Source organism: Sminthopsis crassicaudata, chromosome 5 (genome assembly GCF_048593235.1).
Source record: "Sminthopsis crassicaudata isolate SCR6 chromosome 5, ASM4859323v1, whole genome shotgun sequence".
Taxonomy (NCBI): Eukaryota; Metazoa; Chordata; class Mammalia; order Dasyuromorphia; family Dasyuridae; genus Sminthopsis; species Sminthopsis crassicaudata.
In genome coordinates, this window is record NC_133621.1 from 24378522 (window position 1) to 24394262 (window position 15741).

Sequence of the window (15741 nt, forward strand, 5' to 3'; positions counted from 1 at the left end):
TTCCCAAAGAAACATTCCTGTGTACAATACAATGCAGTGGGCTTTAAAGCATCCTACAAGTTCGAATAAAAAAATTTTTTTTAAAAGGTAAAAATGAAAAATTTTAAGAAGAGCCAGACAAGGAAGTATGAGGAGAAAGAAGAAAGAGGAGGTGGGGAATGGTACCATACAGATAAGCTTTAAGAATGTGGTGCTTCTCACTATCACACCTCCGTAACAAACCAGCTAAGGCCATTAGGGCATTTTCCCTTCTCTTGAACATCCCCCCTCAATTTTGCCTTCCTGGATGCAGAGAGGAGGAGGGGGGAGGGCAGTGACACCATCAGCACCATCCATACAGCAGCTTTGTCCATCCATCCCCTATGACACCATTTGAAAAGACACTAATTAAAGCTAAAGAGGAAGAGCAGGATACATCTGATTTGAGAATAGAAGCATCTCCTGTGATTGAAGAGTGTGACTCTTCAAATCAAGTAATCTTTAATCTGGAAAGCATCAAAGATCTGAAAAAGACTTGCACTCTTTATAGGTCTACATTGTCTTACATGGTCTTTAATATGGTATTAGAGAATTTGGCTTTTGAAATTTTAACCCCTAATGAATGGAAATCTACAGCATTGACATTTTTAGAACCTGGACTAAACTTTGGTGTCTTTCTGTGTATAGTAAACTATGTAGAATGCAAGCTCAATGAAATAGGCAACCTGGAGTTAATATACCAGTCACCTCTGAACAAGAACATATTTAGTTCCTTATGCAGACACTTTAGATCAGATTAATTAAACTTTTACAGCATATGAACAAATTGCTTCAATTGCTATCAAAGTTTGGTGCACTGTCCCAGAAATACAAGGTAGAGAGGAAGCCTTCAGGAAAATAGCCCAAGATTCAAATGAATCCTTTGCTGTTTTATTGGGACTTCTGCAGATAGCTGTCATATGAACTATTGGTGAAAGAGTAGCAACAGAAATTATAATGACAACTTGCTAAAGAAAATGGTAATGAGGTTTGTAGAAGAATTATTGTAGGACTACAAAAAGATGCCCTTTAGGGGAGATCATAAGATGCTATGCCACAAAGGCACAAATGCCTTATCACCCAACAAAAGTAGCAGCATCAGGTTTACTAATACAGATTCCTATTAAGCAATATGGTGATAGTTGCCCAGATTCTGGGAACAAGATGCTCCTTTACAGGAGATAATAAGATGCTGTGCAAGAGTCAGCAAAAACACATTTTATACTTAGGCTATGATGCAGACTTCCCAAGATCCGAACTTGGGAAGGCAGGATACCTTTTGGCAAGGAATTTGCAGAGACCTGTAGCGAGCTGTCGTCTCCAAAAGCTGCTGGATCGCTCTCTGGGAAGAGATCTGCTGTGTCTACTCAAATCTCTCAGACAGATTCTTCTTCCTGTAGCGAACCGTTGTCTCCAGGCAGTTGCTGTTAACTCTTGTCCAAAGAAGTGACTTCCCTTCCTGCAGAGAGCCCCGTCAAGCCTGATGCAATTCAGAGAGTCTTTCTCTTGAATCCTGGCTCTGAATCTCCTCCAACTCTTATCCTTCTTCAGGCCGATCTGCTCTCTGCGCCCAATGCTGTCTCTTTTTATCCTCCCAGAGAATGGGCGTGGGACAATGCAAGGGCTTCTGGGAAGAACCACCCCAGCCAATGAGCTTGCCCCCTCTATCAAGTCAACCTGAGTTCTCACCTTGTAATTGTCCAGAAAACCTGAATTCTCACCTTGTCACCATCCAGACAACCTCAGTTCTCACCTAGTAATCCCAACAGAGACCCTCATCAATGTTTTCAATGTGGTAAAGTAGGGCATTGGAAAACTCAATGTAAGTGAAGAGACAAAGTGAGAATACAGTGTGACAGAATAAGACCCCAAACCCCACATCCAAAATGCAACAAGGGATTCCATTGAGACTCAGACTATAGATTAACCCAGGGAAATGAGAAGTGGAGCCCACCCCCAGAGCATCAGGAATGGCATTGGAGTATGATGGGAGCCTATGCTACACCCAGAGAGTCTTTGGAAGTTCAATACTCTGATGAGATCAATCAGCCAAGAAGCAATCTGATGGGGAAATGGGAGTACAACTGGGGAGTATACAGGATTTTTAACCCCAAGGAAGGACAGTGTCTAGTGCAAGCAGCTCCAGTGTAATTGCCAGGTGATGTGGAGAGATCCAGAAAGTGGTGAATGGAAGGAAACAGATAGGTTAACTGCTTGAGGGAGAGGGTTCGCTTGTATCTCTACAGATGGAGAAGGGATCAGATGGTTGCCAATGAGCCATTTTCTCTTTGTCAATCACAGAGAGACAGAAAAAGGGGAAAACCTCGAACTAAAAAACATCTGACACTTAATGATCCTGGCTGATAATGAAACTGTTATAGAACTTCAAAACCCACAGGAAACATTAGATTCCCTGAAATGAAGTAATGGTTGATAAGACTGTTGCAGGACATAGAAACCATCAGGAATTATTGGATTCTGTGAGACATGAAAAGACTGAGAAGGATCGATGCTGTTTTGTCTCAAAGGGCCAAAACTGTCACCCCAGAACTGAGAGGATATCCCATCCCTGGCCTGATGGAGATTCTCCACAGCTTCAGAGTGGATCTCACCATGGATCCCACATCAGCTGATTCATGTGTTTCCGTTTCTGGGGATCTCAAGAGTGGCAAGGCTGAAGAGGACTGGCAGGTGGAGACTAAGGCTCCTGACGACTTTCTTCTTCATTATGTCTTTGCTGAGCAGGCCTTCCACTCAGGCAGGCTTTACTGGGAGGTAGTTAAGCCACAGCCACCTCCATGGGTCCTGGGGATCTACAACCCCTACTTGAGGAGTAGGAGGAGGGGGAAGAAAGTGACCTGTACCTCTACGTTCCTGCTTCCATTACTATTCAATATTGTAGTAGAAATGTTAACTTTGGAAATAAGAGAAGAAAAAGAGATCAAAGGAATGAGAGTAGGTAATGACAAAACCACAGTATCACTCTTTGCAGATGATATGATTGTATATTTAGAGAACCCTAGAGAATCAGCTAAAAACCTGCAGGAAAAAATTCACAATTTTAACAAAGTTTCAAGATACAAAATGAATCAACACAAATTATCAGAGTTTTTATATATTACCAACAAAGTCCAGCAGCAAGATATACACAGAAATTCAATTTAAAATAAATGTTAATAACACAAAATATTTAGGAATGTATCTGCCAGGGGAAAATCAAGAACTATATAAACACAACTACAAAACACGTTCCACACAAATAAAAGCAGATTTAATCAATTGGAAAAGACATCAAGCACTCTTGGGAAGGCCAAGGAAATATTATAAAAATAACAATAATACCTAAATTAACTTAAGTATTTCATGCCAAAGCAATCAAACTTCCAAAAAATTGTTTTACATATCTAGAAAAAATAATAAAAAACTTTGTCTGAAGAACAAAAAGTCAAGAATTTCAAGGGAATTAATGAAAAAATGCAGAAAGCAGCCTAGCCGTGCCAGATTTAAAACTATGTTATAAAGCAGCAACTATCAAAATCATTTGGTACTGGCTGAGTAATAGAGTAGTAGAGCATTTTAATAAGTTGTGGTCACAGGACAAAATAATCATGAATATTGTTAATCTAGTATTTGACAAACAGAAACACACCAGCTTTGGGGATAAGAGTTCACTATTTGACAAAAACCACGGGGAAAATTGGAAACCAGTATGGCAGAAACTAGACATTGACCTACACTTGTGGGATCTGTGGAGAAGGAAAGAATTTGTGACCAAAAAACTGAAACTCAAAATTGAACACCAAATAGATAATTTTGATTATATTAAGTTGAAAAGTTTTTGCAAAAACAAGATAAATGCAAACAAGATTAGAAGAGAAGAAATTAATTAAGAAAACATTTTTACATTTCAGGCTTCTGATAAAGGCCTCATTTCTAAAATATATAGAAAATTTACTTAAATTTATAAGAAGTCAAGCCATTTTTGAATTGATAAATGGTCAAAGGACATGAGCAGACAACTTTCACATGGAGTTATTAACACCATTTCTAGTTATATGAAAAGGTCCTCTAAATCACTATTGATCAGATAAATGCAAATTAAGACAACTCTGAGATACCAATACACATCTGTCACATTGGCTAATATGACAGGAAAAGATAATGAAGAATGTAGGAGGGGATGTGGGAAAACTGGGACACTAATATTTTGTTGGTAAAATTGTGAACAGATCCAGTCATTCTGAAGAACAATTTGAAACTATGGTAAAAAAAAAAGTTATCAAACTATGCATACCCTTTGATCTAGCAGTGTTTCTACTGGGTTTATATCACAAAGAGATTCTAAAGTAGGGAAATGGATCTACATGTGAAAAATTGTTTGTGGCAGCCCTTTGTGTAGGGACAAGAAACTGGGAAGTGAGTGACTGCCCATCAATTGGAAAATGGCTGAATAAGTGATGGTATATCAATGTCATGGCACATTATTGTTGTACAAGAAGCAAACAGCAGGAAGATTTCACAGAGGCTGGAGAGACTTACATGAACTGATGCTAAATGAAGTGAGCTGAACCAGGAGATCATTGTACACAGCAACAGCAAGATTATACAATGGTCAATTCTGATGGACATGGGTCTTTTAAAAAAATTATTCAGGCCTGTTATGAAGAACTTGTGTTGATGAGAGTTATCTATAACCCAGAGAGGACTGTGGGACTGAGGGTGGATTACATCATAGCATTAAACTGCATTTGTTGTGGTTTGCTCGAATTTTACTTTCTTTTTTGTTTTATTTTTTTTTTCTTTTTGATCTGATTTTTCTTGTGTAGCAAGACATTTTCCTAAATATGTGTGCCTATTATGGATTTAACATATATTTTGCCATGTTTAACATATATTGTGTTGCCTGTCATCTAGGGGAGGAATTGGGGGGAAGGGGAGAAATTGGAACACAAGTTTTTTCAATGGTCAACATTGAAAAAATTCTTGCATATGTTTTGAAAATAAGAAACTTCAATAAAAAGTGATTTGCTAGTCCCTTTGGAATTAAATATAAAATACCTAATGTGCATAAGGGGGCAGCTAGGAAGCACATTGGATGAAAGCCCTGACCTGGAAGAGGGAATAGTCAACTTCCTGTGATCATGTCTGGTCCCAGATACTTATAATCTGTATGACTTTGAGCCAGTCGCTTTGCTCTGTCTCAGTTACTTCATCTCTACAAACAGTTGGAGAAGGAAATGGTCAGCAGGAAAACATTACACTCTCTTTGCCAAGCAGACCTCAAATGGAGAAACAGGCACAACGGGAAAGAGTGAATAAAAACAAAAAAATACACAGGAGCACAGTAAATGTTCGAATTTATTTCACCTTTATTGTTAAAAGAAAATTTGTTTATTGTAATTCAAGGAAAACAGACTTGAAAATTTTAAATCTATGGCCCCCAAAGGATTTTGTTAAGTCCTAGGAACAAAACAAAACAAAGTTATGAAATCCATGCCCTTCACATGAAGTTTTCATTAACTGCTCCAACAGAATCAATTGATTGTGAAAACTCATAAGTAGGCAGATCCATGGAGAACAAAAGTACAAAACACTGTGGAATGATGTCCTTCAGCTTGCTGGGTGGAAAACTATTGTACATTTAGTGAGCAGGAAGTTTCTTCTTCATCATGAAGTACAGGTGATGCTTATTCTCTTGCAGGGAAAGGTCAGGGAGCATGGTGGTGAGTTGAGAAGTCCTGGTTGTAGAATATTCATTGAGATAAATGGCAGCAGGTACAAAGATGCGAGTCCACTGCACAGAGAGTCATGGGACCAGGCTTTGTCCCTGGAAGTGGGGGGCCAGGGCCAAAGATGGGCTTGACAGGGGCTGTGAAGGGAATAGAATAGAATTTGTAAATAAGAGAACGCTGGAGAACGTTGTAAAAGCCCAGAGTGCCAGAGGAATATTGCAGATACACTCCAATTCGAGGTAGAGGGCCTTTCATTTGATGGTTCAATGACCCAGGATAGGTCTGTAAATAGTGATATTCTTGCTTCTTGACACACTGAAGTAGGAACACAGAGGCACAGGAGTCCACATTCCTGGCCCTTTTCCTCCTCAAGTAGGGAGTATGGATCCCCAGGATCCACTGAGGAAGTTGAGTCACATCCACCTCCCAGTACTGGCTGCCTGAGCTGAAGGCCTGCTCAGCAAAGGCATAAGGATAAGTATAATCTTCAGGATGCTTGGTTCCCAACTGCCAGCCTGCTCCAGCCTTGGCACTCTTGAGATCCCCAGAAATGGTCACATAGGAAGTGGCTGATCTAAGATCCAAAGTGAGGTCCACTCGGAATCTGTTGAGCATCTGGATCAGGCCGGGGATGGGACATTCTTTCAGCTCTGGAGTGACAGATTTGGCCCTTTGGGCCAACACAGCCTTGCTCCTCCCCAGCAGCTGCTTGGCATCCTGCAGAAGATCCAGATTGGCTTGCTGGCCCGCTTCCTGCAACTCTTGTCTGAGATCCTGTAGGCTTTGTATATGCTGTGATAGTCTGTCCTGGCTGGCCTTTTGATCTCGCTTCAGTCTTTCAAGAAATCGAGATTCTTCCTTCATCAAGAAGAAGTGGGTTTGGCAGTATTGTTCTTCCATCATCCAGTGCCAGTCACCAGCAAGCTTTTCTTCCTGAGCAAGAAGTTGCTCATCTTCCTCCAGATGATTTCCCAAGAGACTCCGAATGTGCTGGAGCTCCCTCCTGTGTTTGTGAGCAGCCTCTTGTACTGGGGAGATCTTGTGAGCCCCATGCTCTGGGGCTTCACCACATGTCACACACAGTGCTGTCTGGTCCTCTTCACAGAATAGCTTGAAGAGTTTCTTGTGAGTAACACACTGGCTCTGTCCTTCAGTGCTCTGTAGAAGCTTGGAGCCAAGTTCTTTGCCCAGCTCAGTCAACTGTGCTAGGTGCCTGTTCACTAGCGGGATCTCCCCATCCTGGGAAACTTGCCTGCATTCAGGACAGGAGAAAACTTGGGCTCTAACTCCCCAGCTGGAGGAGAGACAAGCTCGACAAAAACTGTGCCCACACCCAATGGTGACAGGCTCACAGAAGTAGCCCCTGCAGATGCTACAGGTGATCTCACTCTGCATTTTCTTCAGAAGCTCCCCAGTGGCAGCCATTCTTCTCTCTCCAAATGCTTCTAGTCTGCAGCAGCTAGAGAAAGACACTTCCTTTCCAATGAAAGCAGAGCTGCTGAACACAAGGATGTTCTCCTTTTATAGGAGGTAGCCCCACCCCTTAGGCCCTCTGAGCAAAGGTGTGAATTCCCTTGGCTTTTCATTCTGCAGAGCAACCTGTTAACTCTTCTTGGTGGGGGCAGCTTTGAGGGCCCTGAGTTCACACCTCTGGCTGCCTCCTTTAGACGGACAGATTTCACAAAAGTCTCAAGCCTCCTGTGTATTTTAGAAAGAATCTTTTAAAACTGTTAAGAATCAACTCAATGGATTTTCAAATCTCCTTTTTGTATTGGACCCTGTACAGATGGAAGAATTTCTTGGAAACTTCTTTCCTTTCACCTTCCTTATCTAATCAATTACCAAGAGAAATGGAGAATCCTCTGCACTTTTCCCTTTATTTTTACATTTTATTTATTTATTTAAATTTTTAATAAAGTTTTTTTTTTTCAAAAAACATACAAAGATAGTTTTCAGCATTCACCTTGCAAACTATGCATTCCCAATTTTTCTCCCTTCCTCCTCCTTTAGACAGCAAGTAATGCAATATTGGTGAGTCATGCAATTCTTCTAAATGTATTTCTCTATTATGCGGCATGAGAAAAATCAGAGAAAAGGGGAAAACAAGAGAAAGAAAAAAATTGAGCAAACATCAACAAAAAAGCTGAAAATACTATGTTTTGAGCCACAACATCATCCTCTCTATTGTTACACGTGGCTGTCTCCATCATAAGACTATTGGAACTGTCCTGAATCACCTCACTGTTGAAAAGAGCAAAGGTCATCAAAATTGGTCATTATATTATCATGTTATGTCTGTGTTCAATGTTCTCTTGGTTCTATTCTCTTCACTTAGCACAATTTCATGTAATTATCTGCAAGTCTTTTTGAAATCATCCTGCTGATCATTTCTTACAGAATAATACTACTCTATAATATTCATATACCATAACTTATTCAGGCATTCCCCAACTTGTGGGAATCCACTCACTTTCTAATTCCTTGTACTACATAAAGGGCTGCTACAAATATTTTTGTACATGTGAGTTTGTTTTTTTCCTATTTTTGATGATCTCTTTGGGATTCAGGCTCAGTAGAGACACTGCTGAATTAGAAGGTATACACACTTTGATAGCCCCTTGGGCAGAGTTCCAAACTGCTCCCCAGAAAGTTTGGATCAGTTCAAAACTCCTCCAACAAAGTATCAGTAACCCAGTTTTCCCACAGCCTTTTGCACTTTTATATTGACCTTTTTCTGTCATTTTAGCCAATCTGAGAGGTGTGTAATAATATCTCAGAGTTGTCTTATTGTGCATTCCTCTAATCAATAGTGATTTAAAGAATTTTTTAGTTTGAGTACAAATGGCTTTAATTTCTTCATCTGAAAATTGTCCTTTCATATCCTTTAACCATTTATCAATTGGGTTATGACTTGTATTCTTATAAATTTGAAACAATTCTCTATATATTTTAGAAATAAGGTCTTTGGATAGAAAAAAACTCCCAGTTTTCTGCTTCCCTTCTGATCTTAGCATTGTTTGTAGAAAAAAAAAATTAAATTTAATATAATCAAAATTATCCATTTTGTTTTAAATAATGTTTTTTATGTCTTCTTTGGTTATAATTTTTTTCTTTCTTCACAAGACTGACAGGTAAGCTATTTCTTGCTCTCCTGATTTGCTTTTAGTATGGCCCTTTATTTTTAAATCATGAAATAATTTCAACCTTATTTTGATATAGAATGTTAGATATTAGTTAATTCCTAGTTTCTGTCACATTATTTTCCAATTTTCTTGACATATTTTTGTCATATGGTGAGTTATCATCACAGAAGCTGAAGTTTTTGGGTTTCTCAAAAGCTACATTACTTTAGCCATTGAATATTGTGTCTTGTAAACCTAATCTAAATCACTGATCAACTACTCTGTTTCTTAGCCAGTTCTTAGCAGTATGACTGATGCTTTATTAGAACAAAAGATCAAGAAATTCAAGGGAATTAATGGAAAAGATGCAAATGAAGGTTGCCTAAGTGTACCAGACTTAAAGCTGTAGTATAAATCTTATTCGATCATAATATATTTTCCTGGTGATAAGTTGTTGTAATCTCTTTGCTAATATTGTATACAAGAATTTTGTGTATTTTTTTTCCTTTTTTATCTGATTTTTGTTGAGCAGCATGATCAATGTGGAATTATATTTATTAGAAATGCACATGTTTACATATATTAGATTTCTTGCTGTTTAAGAGGAGGGGAGAAGAAAAGAAATTCCCTTTTAGATTTATTAAAATTCAAAAATTAATCATTCCTGTATGAAATATTTCAGAATGCTTGAACAAAGCATAAGTTAGTGAAACAATACTCTCTAGATGATTTTGATCCAATCTAAGTGTATTGCCTTTATCTTTTGAGTTGGGTGACATGTAAGATTACAAAAGCAGATATTTGAGCCTTTTTCAGGTTTCCTGGTCCAGCTCTCTAACAATAATGAACCAAGTTGCACCATCTGAGAGATTCAGTGGACAGGAACTTGGGCTCAGAGTCTGGAAGAACGTAGTTCAAATCCTTTCCTGGACTACATTTGGATGTGTTCCCTTAGAAAACTTAGAAAAGTCACTTGACATCTCAGTGCCTAGGAAAAACAAGGCTTCAATCCCAATTCTCAAACTTTTTATCTTTTCTGAGTCTTTATTTCTTTATCTGTCAAATAGAGTCAAAACCTATCCATTCCATTTACATCATAGAATTATAGTAGAAGTCCAAAAGGTAATGTATACAAAGAGCATTGCAAATCTTGTTCTATTGAACTATAAAACCTCTAGAGGAATATTTCCTGTAAATCAGTGGCTTTATAAATATAAAGAAAAATCAGAATATTCCAGATGAGAGAAATGCATATTAAACTATTCTATTGATGACTGCTACTTTTGTGATACCCCCCAAGACCTTTATCCTTTCATTTCTGCTAAGATCAAACTCCTGAACAGGTCAGTCAATCTCTGAGGGCCATGGGTGAATGATGAGATTAGTGCCTAGCACTCAATGTACAGATTCCTTGGTTGGGTTGGCAGGACTCTAATTAACTGGGAGACCCAATATCTGTTTACAGACAAAATGCAGAATGGACAAGGCTTTACCTGCGTGAACAATTTCTTGTCCTTGATCCCTGTTACCAAAGAGGAGGACAATCCAGTTCATGAAGGAGAAACCTAATTGGAGGGTGCCTGATCTAAATGGTTTCTTCTGCCCTCCTGTCTTGAGTCTAGTAAACCTGTAGACAAAGTGCCATTCTTAGCAGGAGCTAAAACTTCAACTCCTTAGTTAATATCCACCAATAACAGTAGATTTTCATTTTTCAGCAGTATTCCCTCTCAGAGAGGCTTTAAGGCATTTCAAGGACATTTTTGATGTCTGCCTACCAAGACAAAATACAGACTATCAATTTCTTGATTGCTAGATAGCCTGATTAATATATTGATGATTAGTTACCCAGAAATTCTGTCTTGGAGTTTCCATTTGACTCAAGGGGTCCAGGTGAGCTCTGATGAGCCTGATAATTTCTTGGGACCTCCTCATTTCTTTGGTGATGTCCACGAAACCTCTGTAGCACCCAGTGGGGCAATTGAAAGATGTTTGGGTTTAGACAATGGAGAGATGTGACCCCTTTATCTATGACAGTGAGCAAGTCACTTGACTTCCTCTAAGAAGAGATTTTGACATAGAAGAGATGTTGGGAACCCAATGAAGCTAAGTCTGATGAGATCAGTTGAAGTAAATCCTTTAAAAAACATTTATGAAGAGTGTTTCTGGGCTAAATACACAAGGTTCATGTTGAAATTCTGGCTGGACTTTGGGCCTTTGGAAATATATTTTCTAGGCTATTCAAATCTGCCTTACACTATATGTCACTTTCATGCTCTTCATATCCACCCTCCCTATACTACATGGAACACCACTGTCAGAACTGACCAGAGAGCATTAACCCTGGCCCTCTCAGTCACCCAACTCATCCATTTCTCCATATACATTGGCTGAAATGCCCCTCCAGCAAAATTCTTGGATCTCTACACAATCTTTTCAGTTCTTTTTCACTATCAGATTCCTCACATACAATTTGAATCTGCCCCCAGGAGTCACTTTCAATTAGAAAATTAACACAGTTTGAGGTCTCCTTTATTGTAGACAATCTTCTCTGCCCTGACTGAGGTTTAGAAACTGAGTTTGTAAATAAATCAGGAATAATATAAATGCAAACTGCCCCAGTCAGTCCCATCACAGTACCAGAGGCTGATAGCAGCCCTAATAGCAGGCCTGACATCAAGGAAGCTCTAGACAAGCTACAGAAATGTTGGCCAATAATTGACCAAAAAAGAAAAATAAGCAAAGGAGGGGGGAGCAAGCTCTCACCTTCCCAGTCCTGCTGTTTTCAGTACAATTGTTTTTACTCAATTCAATTCAATTTAGTTAACACTTATTTTTAGCTACCTACAATGTTGGCAGGCACTGTGCAGGATCTTAGTGGACAAAGACAAGCAAACCAGACTTTGCCTGTAAGGGGTTCCATTTGTGAAAGAAAGTTGAGAGTGAGGAAAGGAAAGCAGAAATTTCCAAATAAGTTTTCACACTCACTAAGAATTTTCCTTGTAATATAAGATAACACAGAAAATTCAATGAAGGAGCTTTTTTTGTTGAACTATTTGTAAAAAAAAAAAAAGACACTTTATTCCTTAAAATAAGAGATAAATCTGGATTTCTGTTATTCCTTACAGGAATGTTTTTAGAAAAATTTAAACTTCAAGTTACTGGAGGAAGTCGAGCTGGCAATTGTGGAGAGTATAGATCAGGGGAAAAGGAAATATTGAGCAGGGAGCCAAATGTGCAGTTCAATGCAAAAAGAAAAGAGGTCTTGAGAGTCCATTGTGGTCACTTTCCTCCTAAAGAAGAGAATGAACAACAACTTCTTGGATGTCCTCATGGGCTTAGTCTTCCTGGGTAGATTGGATGAAAGGACTAAGGAGTTTGCCTGCAAATCTCAAATTCAATAATGATATTGAAAGGGAAAGGTGCAGACGAGTCATCATAGGTCTAACCAATTGATTAGGTGTAGGATAGGAACGGAAAGAAGAGGATCTGTGCAAAAGGAGATTTGAAAATCCATTGACCAAAATCTCTACATTTTTTGACATCTCTTCTTTGGTGCTACCTGTGCATGCAAAGGAGACAGCCAGAGGTGAGAACTCAGGGCACTCAAGGCTGTCCCCACCAAGAAGAGTTAACAGGTTGCTCTGGAGGAATTCACACCTTCATGGGAGGGCCTAAGGGGTGGAGCTATCTTCTATAAAAGGAGAGGATCTTGGTGCTCAGAAGCATTATCTTCATTGGAAGGGAACTCTCTTCCTCTGGCTGCTGCAGACTAGAAGCAATTGGAGAGAGATAATGGCTGCTACTGTGAAATTTCTTCAGGAACTGCAGAGTGAGATCACCTGTAGCATCTGCAGGGGCTTCTTCTGTGAGCCTGTCACCATCGGGTGTGGGCACAGTTTTTGTCAAGCTTGTCTCTCCTCCAGCTGGAGAGGTGGAGCCCCAGCTTTCTCCTGTCCCGAATGCAGGGGAGTTTCCCAGGACGGGGAGATCCCCTTAGTGAATAGGCGCCTAGCACAGTTGACTGAGCTGGGCAAAGAGCTCAGGTCTAAGCTTATGCAGAGCAGTCAAGGACGGAGCCAGTGTGTCATTCACCAGAAACCCTTCAAGCTGTTCTGTGAGGAGGACCAGACAGCACTGTGTGTGACATGTGGTGAAAGCCCAGAGCATGGGGCTCACAAGATCTCCCCAATACAAGAGGCTGCTCACAAATACAGGAGGGAGCTCCAGCAGCTTCAGATTCGCTTGGAGAACCATTTGGAGGAAGATGAGCAACTTCTTGCTCAGGAAGAGAGACCTGCTGTTGACTGGTACTGGATGATCATGGGAGAATTCCACAAATTGCAACACTGGCTGAGAGAGGAAGAGAACCGATGTCTTAAAAGGATAAGGCAAGAGCAGAAGGCCAGCCAGGCCAGACTGTCCCAGCACATGCAAAGTTTACAGAACCTCATGCAAGAGCTGCAGGAAGCGGGCCAACAAGACAATCTGGATCTGCTGCAGGATGCCAAGCAGTTGCTGGGGAGGAGCGAGGCTGTGTTGGCCCAAAGGGCCCAGGCTGTCACCCCAGAATTGAGAGAACATCCCATCCCTGGCCTGATCCAAATGCTCAACAGAGTCCGAGTAGACCTCACCATGGACCCCATAGCAGTTGATTCATTTGTTTCCATTTCTGGGGATCGCAAGAGTGTCAAGGCTAAAGAGGACTGGCAGGTGGAACCTGAGGACTCTCCTTACCATCCTGTGTTTGCTGAGCAGGTCTTCAGCTCAGGCAGTCATTACTGGGAGGTGGATGTGACTCAACTTCCTCAGTGGGTCCTGGGGATCTACACCCCCTACTTGCGGAGGAAAAGGGCCTGGAACATGAACTCCTGTACCTCTGTGTTCTTGCTTCAATGTGTCAAGAAGGAAGGGGATTACTATTTACAGACCTATCCTGGGCCATTAGAGTATCGAATGAAAGGACCTCTACCTCGGGTTGGCGTGTACTTGGAATATTCCCCTGGCACTCTGGCCTTTTACAATGTTCTCCAGAGTTCTCTTATTTATAAATTCCATCCTATTCCCTTCACAGCCCCTGTCAAGCCCATCTTTTCCCCTGGCCCCCCACTTCCAGGAATAGAGCCTGGTCCCATGACTCTTTGTCCAGTAGACTCTCATCTTTGTCCTTGCTGCTATTCCTCTCAATGAACATTTCTCCCAGGGAGCCACCAGGCTCCCTGGCTTTGTTCACTCCATTTCCAACCTTCCTTGAAGAGGATAAATTTTAACTGCTTCATGATCAAGAAGGGACTTCCTGCTCATCAGTTGGAGATTAGACTTCCACTCAGAGAGCTGAAGGGGATCATTCCACAGTGTTCTGTACTCTTATTTTCCATGGATTTGCCTGCTTATGAGATTTCACAATCAATTAATTCTTTTTCAGGAGTTAAAGAAACTTCATGTGAGGATTATGGTTTGCATAATTTTAATGTTTCATTTTGTTCCTAGAATTTATCACAATCCTATGAGTACCACGGATTACAATATTTTCCATGTCTCTGTACTTTGAATCACAGTAAATCTTTCTTTTTGCCTTATTTAATATAAAATGAAATAAATGTTAGCATTTACTGAACTTTTGCATGTTTTTATTGTTCATTCTTTTCATGTCTGGAGGCAACTAGGTGCTTCACTGAATAGAGTACCAGCCCTGAAATCAGGAGGATCTGAGTTCATCTGGTCTCAGACACTTAACACTTCCTAAGTGTATGACCTTGGGAAAGGCACTTACCCCAATGGCCTCCACAAAACAAAACAAAACAAAATCAAACCAATAACCACAACAAAATCATGTCTTTTTTCACTCCATTTGGGATTTTCTTGTCAAATACACTGAAATAGTTTATCATGTCCTTCTCCAGTTTATTTTTCACATGAAGTAACTAGGGCAAAAAAGGTAAAGTAACAGGTCCACATGCTAGTAAGTTTCTGGAGCTAGATATGAAATCAGAAAGTTAAAAATTAGGAAAAATATTCTAAGGTAGCTTCTAAACTATCGTTCTTCACATGGTTTTTAAGAGAAAATCTATTTAAAACTTTTTTACATAGTCAAGTGGGTGGGTGGTTTAGTAGATAGTTGATAGATAAGTGGACATACAGAGATATGTGTAAGCATAAATGGATTTCTCTTTAGTTCAGCTCTTTGATTTTATACAAGATACTGATTTTTTTTCCTTTTTTTTAATTAAAGCTTTTTATTTAAAAAAAAGTTCATGGATAATTCTTCAACATTAACCCTTGCAAAACCTTGTGTTCCAATTTCTTCCCTTCCCCCGTACCCTCTCCTAGATGGAAAGTAGTCCAATATATGATAAACATGGTAGAAATATATGTTAAATCCAATATATGCATACATATTATACAATAATCTTGCTTTACTAGAAAAATCAGATCAAAAAGGAAAAATTGAGAATGAAAACAAAATGCTTTTCTTCTAATCTTGTCTGCATTAATTTTGTTTGTACAAACTAATATAACTTAATATAATCAAATTATCTATTTTGTGCTCAATAAAGATCTCCAGTTCTTCTTTGGTCACAAATACCTTCCTCCTCCACAGATTTGAGAGGTAAACTATGCTATAATTTTCTAATTTGTTTGTAATATTACTCTTTGTGTCTACATCATTAATCTTTTTTGACCATGGAAATTAGTATGGCAGAATGAGGTAATTTTTACTAGTTTCCAATTTTCCCAGTAGTTTTTGGCAAATAGTGAGTTCTCATCCAAAAAACTGGGGTTTGTGTTTTTGTCAACATAAATTGCTACAGTTATTGACTATTTTGTCCTATGATCCTAACTCATTCCACTGATTCCATTTCTTAGCCAAG

The 15741-nt window shown here is 39.6% G+C and overlaps 2 protein-coding genes across 2 annotated transcripts; one reads left to right on the plus strand and one right to left on the minus strand.

Moving 5' to 3' along the window:
- Positions 1-5771: 5771 nt before the first annotated feature.
- On the minus strand, positions 5772-7175 carry LOC141543790 (tripartite motif-containing protein 43-like). The gene has a single exon (XM_074269514.1). The coding sequence runs from the start codon at positions 7173-7175 to the stop codon at positions 5772-5774; it is 1404 nt and encodes a 467-aa protein (XP_074125615.1).
- A 5489-nt stretch (positions 7176-12664) lies between these two features.
- Positions 12665-14059, plus strand: LOC141543791 (tripartite motif-containing protein 43-like). Its single transcript, XM_074269515.1, has one exon. The coding sequence runs from the start codon at positions 12665-12667 to the stop codon at positions 14057-14059; it is 1395 nt and encodes a 464-aa protein (XP_074125616.1).
- The last annotated feature ends 1682 nt before the right edge of the window (positions 14060-15741 follow it).

Excerpts from the sequence above, each read along its gene's own strand:
- LOC141543790 (XM_074269514.1), bottom strand. The coding sequence starts at position 7,175 with ATGGCTGCCACTGGGGAGCTTCTGAAGAAAATGCAGAGTGAGATCACC.
- LOC141543791 (XM_074269515.1), top strand. The coding sequence starts at position 12,665 with ATGGCTGCTACTGTGAAATTTCTTCAGGAACTGCAGAGTGAGATCACC.